Source organism: Choloepus didactylus, chromosome 8 (genome assembly GCF_015220235.1).
Source record: "Choloepus didactylus isolate mChoDid1 chromosome 8, mChoDid1.pri, whole genome shotgun sequence".
NCBI lineage: Eukaryota > Metazoa > Chordata > Mammalia > Pilosa > Megalonychidae > Choloepus > Choloepus didactylus.
The window spans coordinates 88137542-88157410 of record NC_051314.1 but is presented as its reverse complement, the minus strand read 5'-3'; the positions used below and the strand labels follow the sequence as shown (position 1 = coordinate 88157410).

The 19869-nt window shown below is 40.0% G+C and overlaps 2 protein-coding genes and 1 pseudogene across 2 annotated transcripts; all 3 read right to left on the bottom strand.

Annotated features, from left to right (window-relative positions):
• Positions 1-296: 296 nt before the first annotated feature.
• LOC119542822 (olfactory receptor 8S1-like) lies at positions 297-1226 on the bottom strand. The gene has a single exon (XM_037847462.1). It carries the CDS (start codon positions 1224-1226, stop codon positions 297-299), a length of 930 nt encoding a protein of 309 aa, XP_037703390.1.
• A 12817-nt stretch (positions 1227-14043) lies between these two features.
• On the bottom strand, positions 14044-15734 carry LOC119542821 (annotated as a pseudogene).
• Positions 15735-16284: 550 nt separating this feature from the next.
• Positions 16285-17247, bottom strand: LOC119542820 (olfactory receptor 8S1-like). The gene has a single exon (XM_037847461.1). The coding sequence runs from the start codon at positions 17245-17247 to the stop codon at positions 16285-16287; it is 963 nt and encodes a 320-aa protein (XP_037703389.1).
• Positions 17248-19869: the final 2622 nt, after the last annotated feature.

The following is a 19869-nucleotide window of genomic DNA, read 5'->3' as shown; positions in this document are numbered from 1 at the left end:
TGACTTTCACCCCAGGACAGGGTTCTCAGACATTAGATGGTCTAAAACAGTGTTTCTCAAATTTGAGCAACACAGTGGCCTGGTAGACTTGTTAAAACAGACTGTTGAGTTCCTCCTCTACGTTTCTCACTCACTAGGTCTAATGTAGGGCCCAAGAATCTGCGTTTCTAATGAGCTCACAGGTGATCCTGATGCTGCTGATTTCTGGACTGCATTTTGAGAACCACTCACCTAAAACATATTTTTTTTTCTCTAAGGGTGTTTCTGAAGATCCTTCCTCATTCTCTGGTTGAACACTATGCAGAGGGGCACATTTGCTGCCTCAGCATCCTCTGCAGAGCTGCCTTTACCTCCTGGTTCTTGAGGCTGTAGATGAGGGGGTTCAGCAAGGATGTGATCACACTATACTGTAGGGACACCACTTGCTCTAGGACTGATCCTGAGGGGGGCCTGGTGTACCTGAAAAGAGCTGTCCCATAGAGCAAGAGGACCACAGTGAGGTGGGAGGAGCAGGTAGAGAAGGCTTTGCCTTGGCCCTCAGAGGAATGCATGCTCAGTATGGCAGAGATGATTTTGGAGTAAGAGAAGAGGATCAGAGCAAGTGTCGCAAGTCCTAGAAATGCAGTAGACGCTTCTAGCAGGATGGTGTTGGCAGTGGGATCAGTGCAGGACAGAGGGAAGAGTGAAGGCAGCTCACAGCTGAAGTGGGGGATGACATTGTGCCCACAGAACTGTAATTTCTGGATACAAAGATTATTCACGAGTGAGTTTAGAAACCCCATCACCCAGGCTGCACTGACCAATGCAGTACAGAGGGGCCTGCTCATGACCACGGTGTAGAGCAGAGGCTGGCAGATGGCAGCATAGCGGTCATAGGCCATGGCAGAGAGCAAGCAGCCCTCGGTGCCTGCAGAAAGAAGGAAAAAGAAACACTGGGTGATGCAGCCCCACACTGAGATGGTTTTCTTTTCAGACAGGAAGTCCTGTAGCATCTTGGGCACTGTGACAGAGGAGAAGCAGAGGTCCAGGAATGATAGATTACTCAAGAAGAAGTACATGGGGGTGTGGAGGTGGGAATCAGCCCTGATCACCAGCAGCAGCATCAGGTTCCCCATCAGGGTCAGGAGGTAAATCACCAGGAAGAGCACGAAGAGCAGGGACTCCATGTGGGGGTCACTGGACAATCCCAGGAGGACAAACTCATCAGTAATGCTAACATTTTTCATGGTTTCTTACAAATAGTATTCCTGGAAAGAAACAAATACTTCTTTATGTGGTAGGACAATAATCTCAGTTTTTCTCACCGAGCTGGATTTTTTTTAAAAACCTATAAATATTTTACATTTTCTCAGGTCAGAATGTGAGTCTGAGAATAGAGAACCATTTGATTATCTTGTTACACACTGCTACTTTCCTTCTCCTGCCCAACTTTTCCCAATTCCCTTATCCAACCCAACTTTTTTATCCTGTATATCATTTAACACTTCCTTATATATTGGATAATTTTAATACATTAAAAAATTCCCTCTCCCTGCTAGAATTTATATTATACCCAGGCAAGGTATTTTTCTGTTTTTTGTTGCTTTATTTGTTTGTTTAAACTGGTGCACTCCCAAGTGCCTATAACTGTCAGTGGTTCAATGATTTTTGAGTGAGAGAAGAGAATGTGGGAATTATCACAAGTCCTAGAAGTGCAGTAGACCCAGGGAGAAGGCTCTCAGTGAATATTTGTCAAATGAAATAATGACTGCCTCTTCAGCTACAGTCTCCTCCCTTAACCCTCATTGCTACCAGCTCTTTGTTTAGAATACAGACCTCTCACGGTCTCTATCTTATGCTCTCCCCCAGCCTTCCCTCAGCACCTTGCTACAACCAAGAACCGTAGAGATGAATCAAGTAGAAACCCATCAGAGGCAAGTCAAGAGAGACCCTTTCTTGGGAGGCTGCTCTTCAGAACAGCTAGAGCTTAAATTCCTAGCACATTTCATCTGAGAGGGACAGTCATGGTATCTCACCTCTGTATTTTCAGATGAGGGGGAGCAGGGACAGAGGGGTAATATGACTCACCCAAGGTCACATAGCTAGATGGTGTCAGGGCCTGGACTTAGCCAGGTGCTCTGATTTCCTGTCCAGTGTTCCACATGAACAATAAATTTCTGTGGATTTAAAGAGTTTTGGATTGAGCTTGGTGTGGATTGCGGGGTCAGGAATGACATTTTACTTGAGGTCACTGTTATCCCCCAATATTCCCATGAGTTTGTTTCTAGAGCAGCAGCTGTGGTGGCAAAAGAAGCACTGGATGCAAAGATAGAGGACTTTGTTGAGGACTGCCTACAGAATCTTTTCAAGATACAACTTTCTGAGGGGCCAAATGGGGATAAAAATGCAGTTGAATGTATTAAAGTTTTATAATGTATGAAATGCTTTATAAAAGTTAAAAAAATCTATAGAAATATGGAGAAGACTGATTCAGTAAATGCATTTTTTTTTTTTTTTTAATTTGAGAAAGGGTTTTCTGGCTCTTAGTCCATCTCAGCCTCATTATCAAGCCTTCTTCATCAATTGTTTTCTCCAGACATTCATTCTCTGCTCTCCTGTCAGGGCACACTGATTCACTACTTGCATTTTATTTTGTACTCCATCAGAAAAAACATTCTAATTCCTTTCTTTCTTTTATCCCTCTCTTTTCCCCTCCCTTCCCCAAACCTCATTTCACATATCCCCCTTCCTATCTCCCCTCCTATTTACATACATACTCATATGATAATAACTGTCAGTTATTTGATGCATAATATATGCCAGACACTATAGCAATGTCTCTATGCTCTGCGTTTCATTTAATCCTCACAAAACATTTTAAGATAGGTATAACAACCCAATTTCTGTGTGTCACAAAGGTTAAGTGAAATAGTCAATCCTGGATCTTATGAAGTGGCAGAGTTGGGACTTACACCCAAGGCTGCCTGATTCCAAGTCCCATTCTTTTTCTACTTTGCATCACTGCAAATGTTTGCTTATGAGAAAAGCATTTTTGGTTTGGAGATTAAGTGTTCAGAGACACTTGGGATCTCCGGCAGGTATGTAAGGGGTGGCCTTGGGAATTTGTTGCATTGAGCTGCTTACCCAAGATGTCCAAATGCTCATAGAGGTATTGGTATCAGGCATTTGTGCTCTTGGAACAGGGATGGGGACTTCTGGGTCAGGAAAAATTCCAGGAATAGCTGACTAAGCAAAAGCCATATTGAGGACTGAGAGCAATTCAGGGTGAAAAGGCTGAACTCTACAGGGGTGTGGAAATAGGGTGTCAGAGATGGCCCTTCCAGTTTTTCCTCATTGGCTTCCCTACCTGAAGCATCTGATGAAGTATTGGTGCTGATGCATCATGTAAGTGACTGTACGTAAAGGAGTAGGAATAATTCAGGTAAAGAAAAATTACCTTCTTGTCCTTTTCCTAAAAAACAACAGCAGATTTAACTTTCTTTTCATCTTCCACATTGTTGCACTATTCCAACAGCTTCTATACTATATTTTGATCCCATCTGGAGGCAAAGCGCTGGCCTCAGTGAATCCAGGAATCTCCAGGATCCCAGAATGCAAAACTTCAGTGAGTTTTCAAGTATCCTCCCTGGAATCCAAATGTGCTTCCCGAGAGCTTCAGATGTCCCCACCTGCACTGAGAGCTCAGGCCTAGGGGTAGGTCTCTGCCCCCACCCCACGTACCTTAGTCACTGTGGCTCTGCATTTGTCTGTTTCATATATAAGTGGCTTTGGCATTGGGTTTTTCTCCTCTTTTTAATGAACAAAATATTTAGCTGATAAAATAACTTTGCAAACCTGTGACTTAGGGGATCTTCCAACAGAGGTAGGGAGGAAGAGTCTTTCTCTGGTCTCTCTATTCACCACTTTCCCCATCCTTCATCTTAAAGGACCGCTCTCTACACATCCCCCACCCAGTTATGTTGTTCAGACCCTGTTACATGAAGGAACAGAACAGAAAAACTCCAAAGGAGCAAAAAGTTAGAAACACAGCCTAGTAGGCATGTTACTACTTAGTTTTGTGACTTTGAGCAGTTGTCTTTCCCATACTGGGACAAGTTCAAATGAGAAATTTAAAACTGGTGCCCATTCAGGTCCTTACACTTCAACATATCCCTGGCTTGCTCACCTCCTCACTGTGCAGAACAGTCCTGGGTCTAAAACACCCCCTAGAGTTTGAGCCAAGCTGTCAACTTTCCTACTACAAGACTCTGACATGTGAAAGGATCTCTCCAGCAGTAAGGTCTTCTGCAGAGGGCTCCAACTGTATCCTGCACAAAGCAGGTTTTTCCCCAGTCAATGCCAGGTTCAGAGTCATGCTCAAACTCAGAGACACTTGCTATAAGTCCAGTTCTGAGTAAAAGTAAAGTGATCTGGCATCTGCTTGATGCTGTTATGAGTCTTTTGAACCTAGCTAAGAGAATCTGGTACGCTGCCTTATCATTTTACTCGTCTCCCTCAGTCCTGAGGAAAGCTCATGGCCAGTTTGTATGCTCATGTTTCTTCCCTCATCAACTCCTTGGTAATCTCGTGCCAATTGAGCCCTGGAGAGGGATGTTGAGTGAGAGCCCCTGGGAGCCCTGAGAGCCCTTGAGAGTTCACTGCCCATGGGAGAGGCAGCAGTAGGCAGAGCCATCGGGACCCTCATTCCCGGGATTGACAAGCTAATGCTCCTGTCATGGCCAGAGGAGACAGGTGAGCAGTAGGCTCCTGGTACATACTGTTTTGCTAATAGGAGAGCAGGGGACCAGTGAACTCCAACATATGAGACTTGCCTAGGGTTTCTTTAATTCCTGATAATCCCAAGGTTCTGAAAAAATTCGATCTCACTCTCTACCCAAGCACACATACTCCTCTTCCCCACTGTGACTTATTCAACAGTTTCTTTACTCTCCTGAAGCTATCTACCCCTTCACCTTATGTTCCTAACTTAGCTGGTAATTCACAGAGGAAATACTCTTGCTGTGAGCCATCTCCTACTTTCTGGTCCCCACACTTAGAGTTAGTCTTCCCTTCTCTCCTCAAGCCTGGGGAGGAGGCCTTCCTCCTTCATCTATGCCCAGAGCCTCCCTCTCTTCTGGGTCCCATTCTCACCCTTTTCCTTGAACATCTCCCTGAATTGCCCAGGCCTCTTTCTCTTCTATTTGTCTCCCTTTCCATCAAGACTTTCCAGTCAGCTTATATATAAAACCACTTATATTTCTCCCATTTTAAATAGAGCAGGAGGAATTAGTAACTCTCTCTCTTCCAGAGGAAGCCTTAAAAGTATAAGGGTATTTGGAGGCCCTCTTTGATTAATAAAGTAAATTGTCCTCAAGGGTTTTTACATGCGAATACACTAAGATTTAGGCTCCTTTGTTTCTGAGACAGAAGAAAACATATTACTGAAAATTTTATTCACATATCTACATTGTAATCCATTTCAAAGATTGTCCAAACCCTTCAGAAAAAGATGTGTGTTTGTGTGTCAAGCTATACATTATATAACACTCCTGTTAGGCTTCCCTGAGTAAAATTTATTAGTATTTGTACAATAAAACTTCTGGAACACACTCTAAGTGAGATTTTGAAAAGTTTACAAGTAGTCTCATGTCACTTATTCTCAAATTAGTTGTGAAAACCCAATTGGTTTTTAGGAATTCTGGACTTTGGAATTGGAAATGAAGGCTAATAAACCTGTTCTAAATTTTTATATTCATTTGTTTTTATTTCTAGGTTTCCTATCTATTCATTGATCTATCTGTTTTTATAGTAGAACTATACTCTCTTAATGATTGTAGATATAATGCATTTTTTAATATCTCATATTGACAGTCTTTCATAATCAGTCCTCTTTCTATATTTCCTGTTTTATGTTATTGCTTGCTTATTCATATGATTGCTCTTCAGAATTGGATTTATAGCTAAAAAAACTCCTTTATAATGAAACAATAATAATAAAATCATTCAGCTTTCAATTGGAATTGTTTTTATTCAATACACTAATTTGGGAATTTTTGACCCTTTACAACATGATCTATCCTTTCTTTGAGTCTTTTTTTTTTTTTTTTTGCTTATATTTTAGCTTTTTCAAAAATTTCTTCACATAGTTCCTAGCATTTTTGTTAGTTTTCTAGAACATAAGACTGCAATACTGAATTTAAAATTGTAATGGATGTGTGAAAAGCATAGTAGGCACAGCAGAATAGAGGATTAATGAAAATTGGTAGGAAGAAAATATGCAGAGTGCAGCACTGGGAGGAAAAAGATGGAAATACAAAGAAGAACATTAGAGATATATGGGTAATGGAAAAAATATCCATTGGAACCATAGAAGGAGAGGAAAGAGAAAATTAGGTGCAATATTTGAGGAAAATTATCCCAACATGACAAAGTACAGGAAGATATTGATTCAAGAATAACTCCATGCTCAAACCAGGACAAATACAAAGGATCATACACCAAGATGCATCTTAGTGAAGAAGTTGACAAAGTGAGGAATCTTAAAAGCATCCAGAAAAAGTAATATATTACCTTCAGAATGTCTTACAGGTACCTTTCAAGTCTCAGCACAAATTCTAGCTCCTTTAGTGAGACTTTCCACAAATTCCCCTGGCTTATCATAAATGTTAAGAGGTGTGTAATTTTGGTCAAGCTCTTTAACCTCTCTGAGCCTCAGTTTCCAATCTATAATACTTCTGGGAAGATGGCGGATTTGGAGAGACTCAGCAAAATTCTCCAATGTGTAAAACACTAGATAAAGGACAGAAAGTGCTCCAGAACAGCAGTTCCAGGGTTCCACTGACTGGGCAGGGACTTTTATACCTATAGTGAGTGGGTGCTTGGAGAAGCCGAGAGACTGCTCTTAAGACGAGTGAGTGTTTGGCCCAGAACACCTCCGGGGAATGGGTGGTTGGAGCTGGCAGATGGGCGCGGAGTGCAGCAGCCTTCCATGCCCTGAGCACCCTCTTCAACACTTGGCTCGGTTGACAACCCTTTGCAGATCTGTGGCCAAGAGTCCCTGTTCCAGGGACTGGCAGTTGGAGCAGGCAGACCAGACAGAAGGGGGCAGCTGTCCACTCCCCATGCAGCCATCTTTGCAGCTGGCTGGGGAGAGGACCCTTCATAGCCCTGCGGCCCAGAGCTTCCTTGAGGGAATTTGGGATTCAGGGGGCTTGTGATGATGTCCACTCTTCCTACATGGAAGCCCACAGTGTGTGCAGCCTAGAGGCAGGGGCAACACACAGAAGTGGCAGGAACCCTCCTCTAATCCTAGGGACTTGTGAGCGTATGGAAGACAATGGCTGTGGGAGATTTGGGCTGGAAGGTGAGATGCACAGCTCTGCAGCCCCAGAATACTCCATCTGTAGCCCTGGGAATGGCCAGGACCCATGGGTGCTGGAGTGGACTCCTGCCAAACTTCAGGGTATGCCCCCAATCCACAAGGCTGTAGGTCCCCACTACACACGGAAAATTGGTACACTGATTGGACTGCCACAGGGTTTGGACGCCGGCTCAGTGCATTGATGAAGTTGGGAGAGAACTGGCTTGCGGGTAAGAGGTGGCTCGAGTGCCATCTGCTGGTAGGTCAGGGAAAGTGCACTCCACCAAGTTGTAGCTTTGCCAAATTATAGATAAATGTTCAAATAATCCTGCATATCCTAAAAGAACCCTATCAAGACAAACACTATGATGCCAAAAACAACAGAAAACTATAAAGCATATGAAGGAACCAGAAGAGATGGATAATCCAAATGTCTAAATTAAAGAGCCAGAGGAGGCACAGAACTTGGAGCAATTAATCAGACATACACGCAGACATCAATGTCATGGCTCTGGATATAAAGTACATGAAGAAGACCTTAGAAGAGCACAAGGAATAATTTGCAAGAGTAAATAAAAAAGCAGATCATATGGAAATAAAAAATACTGTTGATCAAATTAAAAATATTCTTGAGACACAAAACAGCAGATTTGAAGAGGTAGAGGAATGAATTAGCAAACTTGAGGACAGACTGATGAAATGTGAAAGCACAATAGAACAAATGGTAAAAAAAAATAGAAAAGTGGGAGTGGGTTTTGTTTCCCTTTCCATCAAAAGTGAGCAAGCCAGGGACTGGACCACACGGTGTTCTGCTGCAGGAGTGGGGGATGGTTGCTGGTTACTGCCGTGTGGGGAGGGTAATTTAGTGGTCTTTACTGTAATTTACCAATGTCTTCCTCCTCCTCTTCCTTGGATGCTCTGCACTGTTCTACTGGACTCTGCATTTTCAAAATAGTTGTTTCAAATAGTTCCTGCCTGCTTAATATGTGCTCTGGTGGAGGGATTCAATCTTGGATCTTCTTACAGCGCCATATTCCCACAATCTTCTGGAGGTTACATCTCGTTTTCTGTTTGAACATATTTTTAGAAACTTTATGTAAAAAGAAAGTAGAGCAACATTGATGGCCTTGAAAGGTTTTATCGTTAAAAGGAGTATGTACACTTATCTAATTTGATGAGCAGTGCCATGTGAATGTATGTTCATAGTACAGTCATAGTATGTAGTATTTCCCAACATATCAGAAATATCTGTGATTATATATTCTATTTGCTGGCAATATCATTTGGAAGACATAATAGAAAAATAGATTTTATTTGTATTAACTGCAAAATTTTTTAAAAACGGAAGACTAATTTTAAATGATAAACATGTAGAATCAGTGTGAAGAAAAACAACTGCTAAGCAGACAATCTCAATGAATGGACACTTCATTTTCCTGGTTCAAAAAACTGAATTTTGCAAAGATCTGTTCTTCTGAGGAAGTGGCACGTGTGGTAGAGGTCTGGGGTCATTTAATAGTTCTCATGCGTGAACTCTTGGCAATTTGTGGAAATTGAGAAGGTATATTTAGAGAACCAAGAAACATCCATGTGGTTTCCAGAAATGAAGGCAGATCATAAGGGAGGTGGACAAACAGCACACAATAGTAGCTGGTGGAAATAAATAAAGAATACCCAAGTGAGAAAAAAGGCCATTCATTTATTCAGGTCTTTCTTTTACAAGGGAGTTGGCCACTCTCACTTATGTTTGGCAGAGAATTACAGGCAGGCAGAGGAGTGGGAAAGCTTTATAGGGGACAAAAGGGACTGGAGGCTGCAGGCATTGGGAAGCTGGAGGCAGGATTATTAGAAGTGGGGCATCCTTTGTGATTGATTAGGGGAGTATGTTTAGCTTTCTCTGGTTGGTCCTAAATTGCAAGTTGAGGTAAAAATTAGGGACACTTTTTGAATGTTCAGGGTTATTGTTGCAGGGATTGTGGTTTGACTTCCTGGGTTTTTTGCCCTAGATAGTGTCCAGCTTCCTAGACAGATTTTGTAGGGGCTTTCCTGGTCTGATTACTCTGATAGTAGGTCAGACTTTCCTGGTCATTGTCCATTTGTATACTTGTTGTCTCAGGCTGATGAAAGGAAACCTCCTTGCCCCCACTATATATTATTGTGGATTATGTGACTCCATCTTTCATGCCCTGATAAGGCCAGGAACAGTATGGGTTACACGTTAATAGAATTTGACTTTGTCACTCTACTTATGGGAATATTTCCTAAGGAAACAATCTAAAAGAAGACCAGTATTTAAGCATAAAAATGTCAATTGCAGTATTATTTGATAGCAAATTCTGACAAAAATTTCAGGTGTTCTGTGATTATGGAACAGTTAAAATAAACTCAAATTTAATGAAATCATCCCAGACTCTTGCTTTTCCCTCATTCATGAGATCGAATAGGTAACCAAGTTTTCATTATACTTTCTAAAAATATCTCAGATGAAATATATTGAAGGTGATGTTCCAGGGATATCAGATATTCTAAATGAGGTACCAGTTGACTGATAATGTTCTTTACCTTCTTTGAAGAAATCAGGACATTTGTTTACTTCCCACTAAACAAATCTAGACTTGACTCCAAAGGATATAGAAGGTTGATTTATGTTTCTTAAACAATCAATATGGGTGTATACCTCACATACTGGTATTGACTTAAATATTTATTGAGTAAACAATGAGATTCTGGTGTATCTTGATAAGATATAAAATGCTTCTCTATTTCTCCTTTTGTTTCTACCATTTTTTCCTTTTCCATTGAGCTTGTAATTATTTTTAAATTAGAAATCTAATTGTAAAAATATGCCCATGGTAAAAAATATCTAGTATTCCTAGGTACCATTTATTACTTTGTATTTTATTTCTTTTAGTTTTTCATTAAAAATAACAAAAAACCAAACAGAATGCTTACATCTAAGTAAAATCTTAAATAAACGCTTTGTGTGTATCATTGGAGGTACCATGTAGATCACTGTAAATTATTGACATGTGCAGTTAATATTGACCACACATAGTTGATATAAAATATTAATTTTGTCTACTGAATGTATATCAACATCACTCTGAAAAGGAGGTACTGCACTTGAATTGTACCTGCACACTAATCTCAGAAGCCAACACTGAAAACGTTAGTGATAGGTTGGGGAGCCAAGAGAGTTCGGGACCAGAAATTGGGTTAGGCCTGTTGGGAATGGAAAGCATCAAGATTTCTTTTGGTGTGGAGATGGCTTCTGTTTCTGATATAGTAGATTAATTAGTTCAATCAACATTTAAAGTTGAAATATCTAATGTGCTGAATTAAAAAAGTAATGGGTTTCCAGCTGAGATTGATGGATGAGTTCTTCAAAGCTCAAAAATGAAGTGAAAGCAGAAACTCTAGCAGTTAAGCAGGCACCAAAACCAGGCTGATGGTTGCACAGGATGCAGTGGAGAGGAGGTGAACTCTGGGGATCTGGGCTGGGGAGTCTAATAGGAGAACCCTACTAGGAGAATTCTGGCAGAGTGAGGTTGACATACATTTGCACAAATAAATCCCAGTAGTAGTATAACCCAGCAGTTGTGAGTGATGGAGTCTGGATTCAGACAGCCTGCCATTAAATCCCAGCTCTTCTACTTTTAAGCTGTGTCAACTTTGGAAAGTCACTTTTCCTCTCTGTGCCTCAGTTTCTGCATGTGTAAAATGAGATAATAACAGATTCTATCTCATGCAGTTGTTTGAGGATGAAATTAGTTAATATATGTAAAATTCTTAGAACAATGCCTGGCACATAGTAACACATTTGTAATTGTTAGAAATAAGGGCAACAACCTCAGAGTAACTATGAATAAGAAATAGCCCCTCTTGAGAAAAACTGGCTATTTTGACATTGGATCTGGGTAAAAAGAAAAGGGTGTGTTTCCTACAAATTCATAACCACAGCTGGTACTCAAGCAATTTCAAGTCTGATTTCACATTGCTGTGTGCCCTGAAACACCTGACACAGAATTCGATTTATAGTGGGGCTGGCTCTCAGGTAATTGGTAGAAGCACATGTGCATCTTTTCTATGGAAATAGAATATCAACTCAGGCTACAACGTGGGATTTTACAGCCAGGAAAATTATCTTTCAGGAAATACAGTCATTTCAGACAAGGAAAAACAGTCATCTCCAGTGGACTGTCATTTGAAGAATAATTCTAAAGGATGATATTTGGACAGGAGAATCAGATATTCTCAATGAGACGGAAAATCTGAGATGCAAAGGAACTGATGAATAAAAATATCATAAATATATGGGTAAATTTAAACAAAAACTGAATGTGTAAAATATTGATAATGTCTGATTTGTGTGGTAGAGAGGAAAGACTAAAATGCTGGGTAGGAAAGATTTAAGTTGGGCATGATATTATTGGATTTAAAGTGTCTTATGGTCCTTCATTGTTTTGATGAGGGTAAATATACAAGTTTTAGATTTCATTAGTAAATATAAACACAATAAAAAATGTAGGGTAACCATTGAAAGATAGACAAACAGAGGGATAAATGGAATGGGAAAAAGAATGAGAAAGAAAAGGAAGATATAGAAGTTGTCAAATAGAAAGCACCTGAAAGGATAGAACTGGACCCAATGTATCAATAATTACTATAATGATTAATGATTAAACTCTGTCTTTAAAAGACAAGAATTTTCAGGCTGGATAAAATAGCCAAAATCCAGGTCTATGCTGCTTAAAAAAGGCGTAACTAAAACACAAGAATAAATAAAGTTAAGTGAAAGAAGCAAGTCATAGGAGAACACATACAGTATGATTCTACTCATATAAAGTTCAAAAATAGGCAAAAGTCAACAATCTCATTTAGGGATAACAAATAACTGCACACCTATAAATAAAAGCAAGGGAATGGGTTTGTGCAATTTACAGTGGTCACCTCTGGGGAGAGGAAGAGAGCTGTATGAGGGAGACTTGTATGGGGTTTCTAAGGCTCTGGAAATGTTCCATTAAGTCAGAGGATGAGTACACAGGAGATTCATTAATTTTTATTTATTTATTTTCCTTTTTTGTTGTTTGTTTTTTCACATGCAATTGTTTTAGTAACATAACTTTTAAAAATTACATCAATTTAAATAGGAGAGAGATTACTGTCTGAAAAGGGTTTGATAAAGAACATCCAAGGCCTGATAGCTATTATTTTGACTAAATATTCAATTACTTTCTACAACTTACATTCAACCACTGTCAGATAACTTACTGATGCATAGAAAAGGGTCAAATGCAACAGTTTACATATATTTTACATTACACATGTTCCTTTTAAAACCTCCAACAGAATGAACTCTCAACAAATACAAATTATAATTTTGGAATATTTTTCCAGCTAAGACCTGTGAATGTGAAGGAGGAAAAAATGATAAAAAACCCAAGACTCATTGCTTGCATTCCTGGTCTACTACATTAAACTTAATCTTTAAAGGGTTTTTAGCTGGCTACCCAGGCTGCTGGGTTCATGATGAATGGATAACTTCTTTCCAGCATAAGGAATGACAACATTTGAAAATAACATAATTATTATCACATGAATTTTCCAGGCATGATCTCAGCTTGAAACAGAATATTTAAGGACTCTGAAGACTGGTATACCACCACTGCAGAATTTCTTTTATCATTTCAACAACTAAGGGACTTTTAAATATTTTTAATTTTGCTAAAATTAAAGCTGAATAAAATAACTGACTCAGAAACTATAACAAAAGGACAAATATTTAGCCAGAGATATCAGTTCCTCCCCAAAAAGAATACTTACCTCCTTTCATTGAAATTTTTTTCAAGGTATCTTCCTGATTTCATATAGAATTTAAAATTCATCTTAAAAATAGAAACAAACAAAAGGACTAATGAAACTGACAAAAACTAGTAAAAATATACTCAAATTTGCTGACAGAATCATGGGTACTTCCTACAATACTTAGACTCTACCAGTTTTAAGTAAAATAAATAAGAAAAAAATTGTAATTACTAGCCAGTCTTTTCCCTTGGGGAAACAAAAAAAGACACTTTTGACCAATTGTTCCCTACATATCCATATGTCGTATATTATTATAAGCTTCCTCAGAGAAGCAAAATATATTTGTCTTCCTGACATTGAATTGTAATATCTGTTAGTTTATTACATCAGGAAGACAACTGCAAGTGTTGGGCCCAAAAGTATATATCTGGTTTATGCTTGGTAAAAAACCACTGAATATGCTTTCTGTACATGCTGAATACAGGCAAATTTACGCAGTGTATTCAATATGATCTTCTTAAATGATCAATACAATCCAGCACAGATTCCTATTCTTTCTATTGCACCCCAAGGAGTTCAAATAATTACTGGTGCAATTAATAAAAAGAAAAGGCATGTCAATTACTGGAAGGCTATTTTACAAGAGGAGCTGGGTATCTCTGATTTCACTTATATGTTGAATGGCACTGCACAGACAGCCTGATACCTGAGCAAGTAAATCAACTACCATGATAGAAAGGCTTGTGAATCCATAGTCTTTGCTTTACTGTGTGCAAAGTGTGCTACTGCCCCGTGAGCTTCCTGCATTTCTCTCTTCTTGAAAAATCTGGGCTTTATCCTTCCCAAAATAACCAGAGAAGAAATGAGGCAGAAAGTATCTCTTCATCACAGTTCCCCATTCAGTCCTGAGACTGATAGAAAAAGATGTAAATAGACTCAGAGTCCTTTGAGATATCTCATGTCAAACTGTAGAACTCTTCAATAGCTTGTGCATCTATTTTTTCTACAATGTCATCATCAAACAACCAAAAATCATGACTCTTAACTATTGCAATGTAATGGACTTGATTGGGACCACTTCCACAGTGATCATGACAGCAACAAGGTCATACATTCTGTCAGGATTAGCTGCATCTCCCGAAGTGTTAAACAGATGAGGTTCTAAAAGAAAAACTACCTGGTAAGAAAGTTTTGTATATCGATGGAGTTGATCCATATATTTAAATCTCTTGATGTGTAGAGCTAGAATCATGGGCAGTTTTTAAACTTTCATCCATTTATGTGCTTCCTGTTTGCTGTGACACTCTTTACAGTAATTTCTGTACCCACTTCAGAGGGTCTCTGTTTTGCTAAAACCCCTTAAGCATTAGTGAGTAATTGATGTGTTCTGTTCCATGTCAACAGAAAGGTCTAAAAAATCTTCATCTTTGCTGCTTATAGTTTCAAAAATAAGACATCTGGTTTCATTTGTTAACGTTTCCTAAAAAATCTAATGAACCCAGATTGAGTCTGGCATGCTATTATTGTTTTCACTGTCAATATTACCATTTCAATGATAGTTTAAAAATTCATGGGCATCTTACTGCATGTAGTTGTCAAAAAGCTCATTTTCTTGCCATAATCTTGTTATGAACTTCTTAGAAGGTATTACTCCAGCCTTTTTTTCTGAGCGGCTGTGATATGGAAGAGATCTGCTAAACATGTAAGAAGTTTCTCCTTCTTCCTTGGTTGACTCTTGTACACTTAGAACATTTATTCAATTGGGCAACAAAATAAAGTGCTTGAAGAACTGAATTGCAGTAGCAGGTATTCCCAAAATTGACTAATCCAAACTAGTGTTCATTGACTGGAAGCTGTTCTGGACCAATCTCTTTCTCTAATGCTGAGGCATTGGCACCCCAGTCAGATGTCCAGACTTGAAACTGTTTCTCTCTTTGAAGCTTTTCAAGGTGCCAAGGGCCTGGAGTGCCGGCAGGACAAAGAAAAACCAGATTGCTGAGCCTTGGACTAAATATAGTCCAGCAGTCTCAAAAGTCTCGGTCACCATGCTTACCTGTCCTACTGGGGTTCCAGAGACTCAGGCATTGCCCCTCTGGGTCGCCAAATTGTTACAAGACTAAGGCGGTGGATTCTTTTGCCCAATGTGCTCTAATGACCAATTCCTGAGACACCAGGGTTTCAAAGAGAGACTTTTATTGCTAGGCATGAAGCAGGAGAGCAGATGGCCTATTGGTCCAAAATGTCTCGATTCATTTATTTTTACTCTTTAAGCTGAACATACACTTTTCAAGTATGACATATGATATATTTGATGGTTTAAAAAAAAGATTGGGAGGGGCCTGGAGTCCTCAAGGAAGAATGGGAAAAATATATATACTGGTGGCAAAATTTAGACAAGCAAAACCTCACTTCCCACAACCAGGTCACACACAATTCTCACTGGAAAGCACGTGCAAATGAAGTGCTGTCTCATGTGGACTGTTGCCTCCATCACAGCTGGAGAAATCTTTGTCACAAACCAGAGACCTCTTCCCAGGAACACTGGCTCTTTGATGCCCTCAGGTTGCCTCGGTTGAGGAATGATGAGCATGAGAGTCACTGTCCTGCAGGATTTGTTCCTTGTTTTTTTGCTGTTTTCTCCCCTGCAAGATCTTTTAGAATGACAGCTCCCAAATAGTGGTAGAAAGTAGGCTGGGCCTGTCTTCCTTCAGTGGAGAGTCCAGCTTTTGCTCCTCTTTTAGTCTTTTAGAGGGAATCAGATCATAAGATCACACAATAAAATTAAATCTCATTTCAGCTACTTTACTCACCAACTCTCTCATTTAGTAGAGATTCTTATTTTTGAGAAATTGTCAATCAGTTTGCCTTTCACCCCAGGACAGAATTCTCAAACATTAGATGGCCTAAAGCTGTGTTTCTCAAACTTGAGCATCACGGTCACTGAGTGGACTTGTTAAAACAGATTGTTGAACCTGTCCTCTACATTTCTGACTTGGTGGGTCTAGCATAGGGCCCAAGAATCTGCCTTTCTAACAAGCTCTCAGGTGACTCTGATGCTGCTGATCTGAGAAGAACATTTTGAGAACCACTCACCTAAAATGTCTTTTTTGTCTAAGGGTGTTTCTGAAGATCCCTCCTCCTCATTCTCTGGTTGAACACCATGCAGAGAACCCCTGCTTGGAGGAGCACATTTGCTGCCTCAGCATCCTCTGCAGAGCTGCCTTTACCTCCTGGTTCTTGAGGCTGTAGATGAAGGGGTTCAGCAAGGATGTGACCACACTATACTGTATGGACACCACTTGCTCCAGGACTGATCCTGAGGGGGGCCTGATGTACCTGAAAAGAGCCGTCCCATAGAACAAGAGCACCACAGTGAGGTGGGATGAGCAGGTGGAGAAGGCTTTGCCTTGGCCCCCAGAGGAATGCATGCTCAGTATGGCAGAGATGATTTTGGAGTAAGAGAAGAGGATCAGGGAAAGTGTCAGCAGCCCCAGAAATGTACTTGATCCAGACAGGAGGAACTTGTTGGCAGTGGGATCAGTGCAGGACAGAGGGAATAGTGATGGCAGCTCACAGCTGAAATGGAAGATGATGTTGGACCCACAGAATTGTAACTTGTAGATGAAAAGAGTATTCACGAGTGAGTTCAGAAACCCCATCACCCAGGCTGTACTGACCATCGCAGTACAGAGGGGCCTGCTCATGACCACGGTGTAGAGCAGAGGCTGGCAGACGGCAGCATAGCGGTCATAGGCCATGGCAGAGAGCAGACAGGCTTCTGTTCCCCCAGAGAGAATGAAAAAGAAGCTTTGGGTGATGCAGCCCCACACTGAGATGGTTTTCTTCTGAGTCAGGAAGTCCTGTAGCATCTTGGGTACAGTGACTGATGAATAGCAGATGTCTAGGAAAGACAAATGTCCGAGGAAGAAGTACATGGGGTTGTGGAGACAAGAATCAGTTCTGATCACCAGGATCATTACCATGTTCCCCATCAAAGTCAGGAGGTAAATCACCAGGAATAGAATGAAGAGCAGGGCCTGGACATGTGGTTTGGTAGACAGCCCGAGGAGGATGAACTCAGTGAAGGTAGTGAGATTGTTCATGGTTGTTTATAAATTCCATCCCTAGAAAGAAATCAATATTGCTTTCTGTAAGGTTCAGTGATCTGAATCATTTCCAGTGATCAGATCTCCACACCCCCAAACTTCCCAGGTAATCTTTCATCTTAAAAATTGTTTCCTGCCTTTTGGTCTTCTCCAATAGTTCTCACTAATTTTGTCAGTGATTATAGCAAATGTCTTTGGAACCTAAATCAGATTACATGCTTTGACCATCATGAGCATACTTATGCGAATAAGGGAAAGGGATGCTTCCAATGTGATTGCTTTGGAAATTAGAGATATTCAGTTGCAAGCCTTTTTGTATTTAGGTTTGGATCTTAAAGCCAAGAGCTAAGTATTTACCTTACTTTCCTTGACATTGAGGGTTTTGGATAAAAAAGTGGAAAGGGGACTTGAAATATGCTACTGGAAGTTTCAAGGGGCTTTCCTAACATTTCAGGATCCCCTTAAGGGCAGCTTTTTCCCCCAGCTCTCTCAACCCCACACTAACAAAGCTGGAAAAGTATTTGTGGGGTCAGGTAGGAGTCCCTCGGGAAAGTTTGCTCCCTCCTCAGGGCAATGAAGCCGTGCACCCACAGCATCTCAGAGTGGAGGGTTGGATGCCCAAAGAGATGAAGTGGTTTTCTCTGCATCACAAAGCTTGTCAGTGGAATAGTCCTGAAGTAAAAGGAATCCTTGGCTCCTAGTCTAGTGTTCTTTCCACCACAGCACACCCAGCTGGTGGACAACATATTTTTTGAGTCATTTAAGGTATATTTAGAAGGCTCTGAGATTCTCTTTTAGAGGCTGTATCTTAAACATAGCACTATGTTTAATGTGCTTAATAATAATAATAATAGTAATAAATAATAATAATATCAATAATAATAATAAAAACAACCCTTGGTCTGAGAACTGAAAGCCATGTGAGCTTGAGCAAGTCATTTAATTCTTCTGAAAGTGTATTTTTACATCTATAAAATAAGGACAGTTATATCTGTCACACATGATTGATAGGTTGATATGAACTTCTTTAGAAACATTTTTGAATGGTTGAAGGCAAATTTAGGGAGCTAACTCTGACACTAATCTGCTTAGTTTGAAGACCTTGATCAAATCATTTTAATCTTACTCATCCTTGGTTTTAGCTCATGACCTGATAATTAATTGTTCAATAAGTTTCATTCTTCTCCCTTCATCTTTTATTTGTGTTATTGTCTTTGCTATCTCAAAATATCAAAGCCATGTTTTAACTGTCCATGTTTTTCACTGGGACCCTGAACTGGATTATTACAAATCTCTTCCTCACAGTCTTCTCAGAACTAGTCTCCACACCCATAGCTTCAGGCCATTTTACCCTTGCTATTCTATAAAGCCTTGTACTGGTGACACGGATAGAAAAGTCATGCTAGAGGAAATTCAAGAGGAAATGTTTGGGAACATTTGGGAAAATGTTCACTGTAGCTAGCTAAAAAAGAAGTAAAATAAGACAGGAACATAGATCCAATTTTATGATTATTTGATTTTCAAAAATGAATACAATACTAATCCTAAGAAGATTCTGGTGAATATGACATCTACAAATTGCTGACAGCATTATGAACTGTATTCTTTGAGTCAGCAATCCTCTAAGTCCTTGGATTTATGCTAAGACTACAACTCAAAATAATTAAAATGTTACTTGCAGAACGAAGTACACTGCAGTGTTAAATATTTAATAAAAACTGGAAATAGCTTAAATGCCTTTATAAGCTGGAATGCCTAACTAAACACCAACTGGATAGAAAGACTTGAAACCAATAAAATGATAATCATGAAGACTATATGGGAACAGGGAAGCATACCAGTACTAGCTGCAAAATCACAATATGTGTTCTGTCTCATGTGAATAGAACTGTACTTCATGACTCTTTCCAATGGTCACCCTCAAACCTCCAGCTTTCCTTTCCTTTCAAGGGACCCCTATCAACTCCATGGTTTTAACTGCACCCAGTAAAAATCAACTTCCTTTCCTTTTTCCTTTGATGATATATCCAAACGATGTACTTGCTCCTAAGAAAATGAGCTTGGTATTAAGAGGATCCCTTCTTAAAGAAGGAGGTAAGGGAGCTCTGCCAATGATGACGTCTCCAAGATTTGAGTCATCTTTCTGGCTTTCTGGAATCACTCTTTCCTAGATGGTTCAGATAGCCTGGTGGGAGGGAGGAGAGTCAGCAGAGCAGGGCAGTTGGGAAGAATTCAAGGTTGAGGAACGATGGAGAGACTGTTCTGAGAAAAGAGAGGAGCTTTGATGGAAAGGAATGGACTACCTAAGAGGGGATAGAAAGGGAGTGAAAGGTTGTGAGCTATGCCATTCTAGTCTTAAACACGTGAAAATTCCCAATGGCCTTTGGGAATATTTGTAAACATGGGCACTGGCTTTTCAGATAAAGAAAACTTCCTTTCTCATCCCCAGTCCTGATAATCATAGCACAGGGATTGTTGGGGACATATCCACCTCTGAGAGTTTGTAGGAGGTTGCACTGCCAGTTTCTCCTCTCTGCATATTTATTCTCACTTAGAAGCAGGGAGTAAATTACTACATTATCTCTTTCTACCTCTGAAGCGATAAGATCCCAGAACTTC

What these genes read in the sequence shown, in the direction of transcription:
- LOC119542822 (XM_037847462.1), bottom strand. Translation starts at nt 1,226, where the DNA reads ATGAAAAATGTTAGCATTACTGATGAGTTTGTCCTCCTGGGATTGTCC.
- LOC119542820 (XM_037847461.1), bottom strand. Translation starts at nt 17,247, where the DNA reads ATGAACAATCTCACTACCTTCACTGAGTTCATCCTCCTCGGGCTGTCT.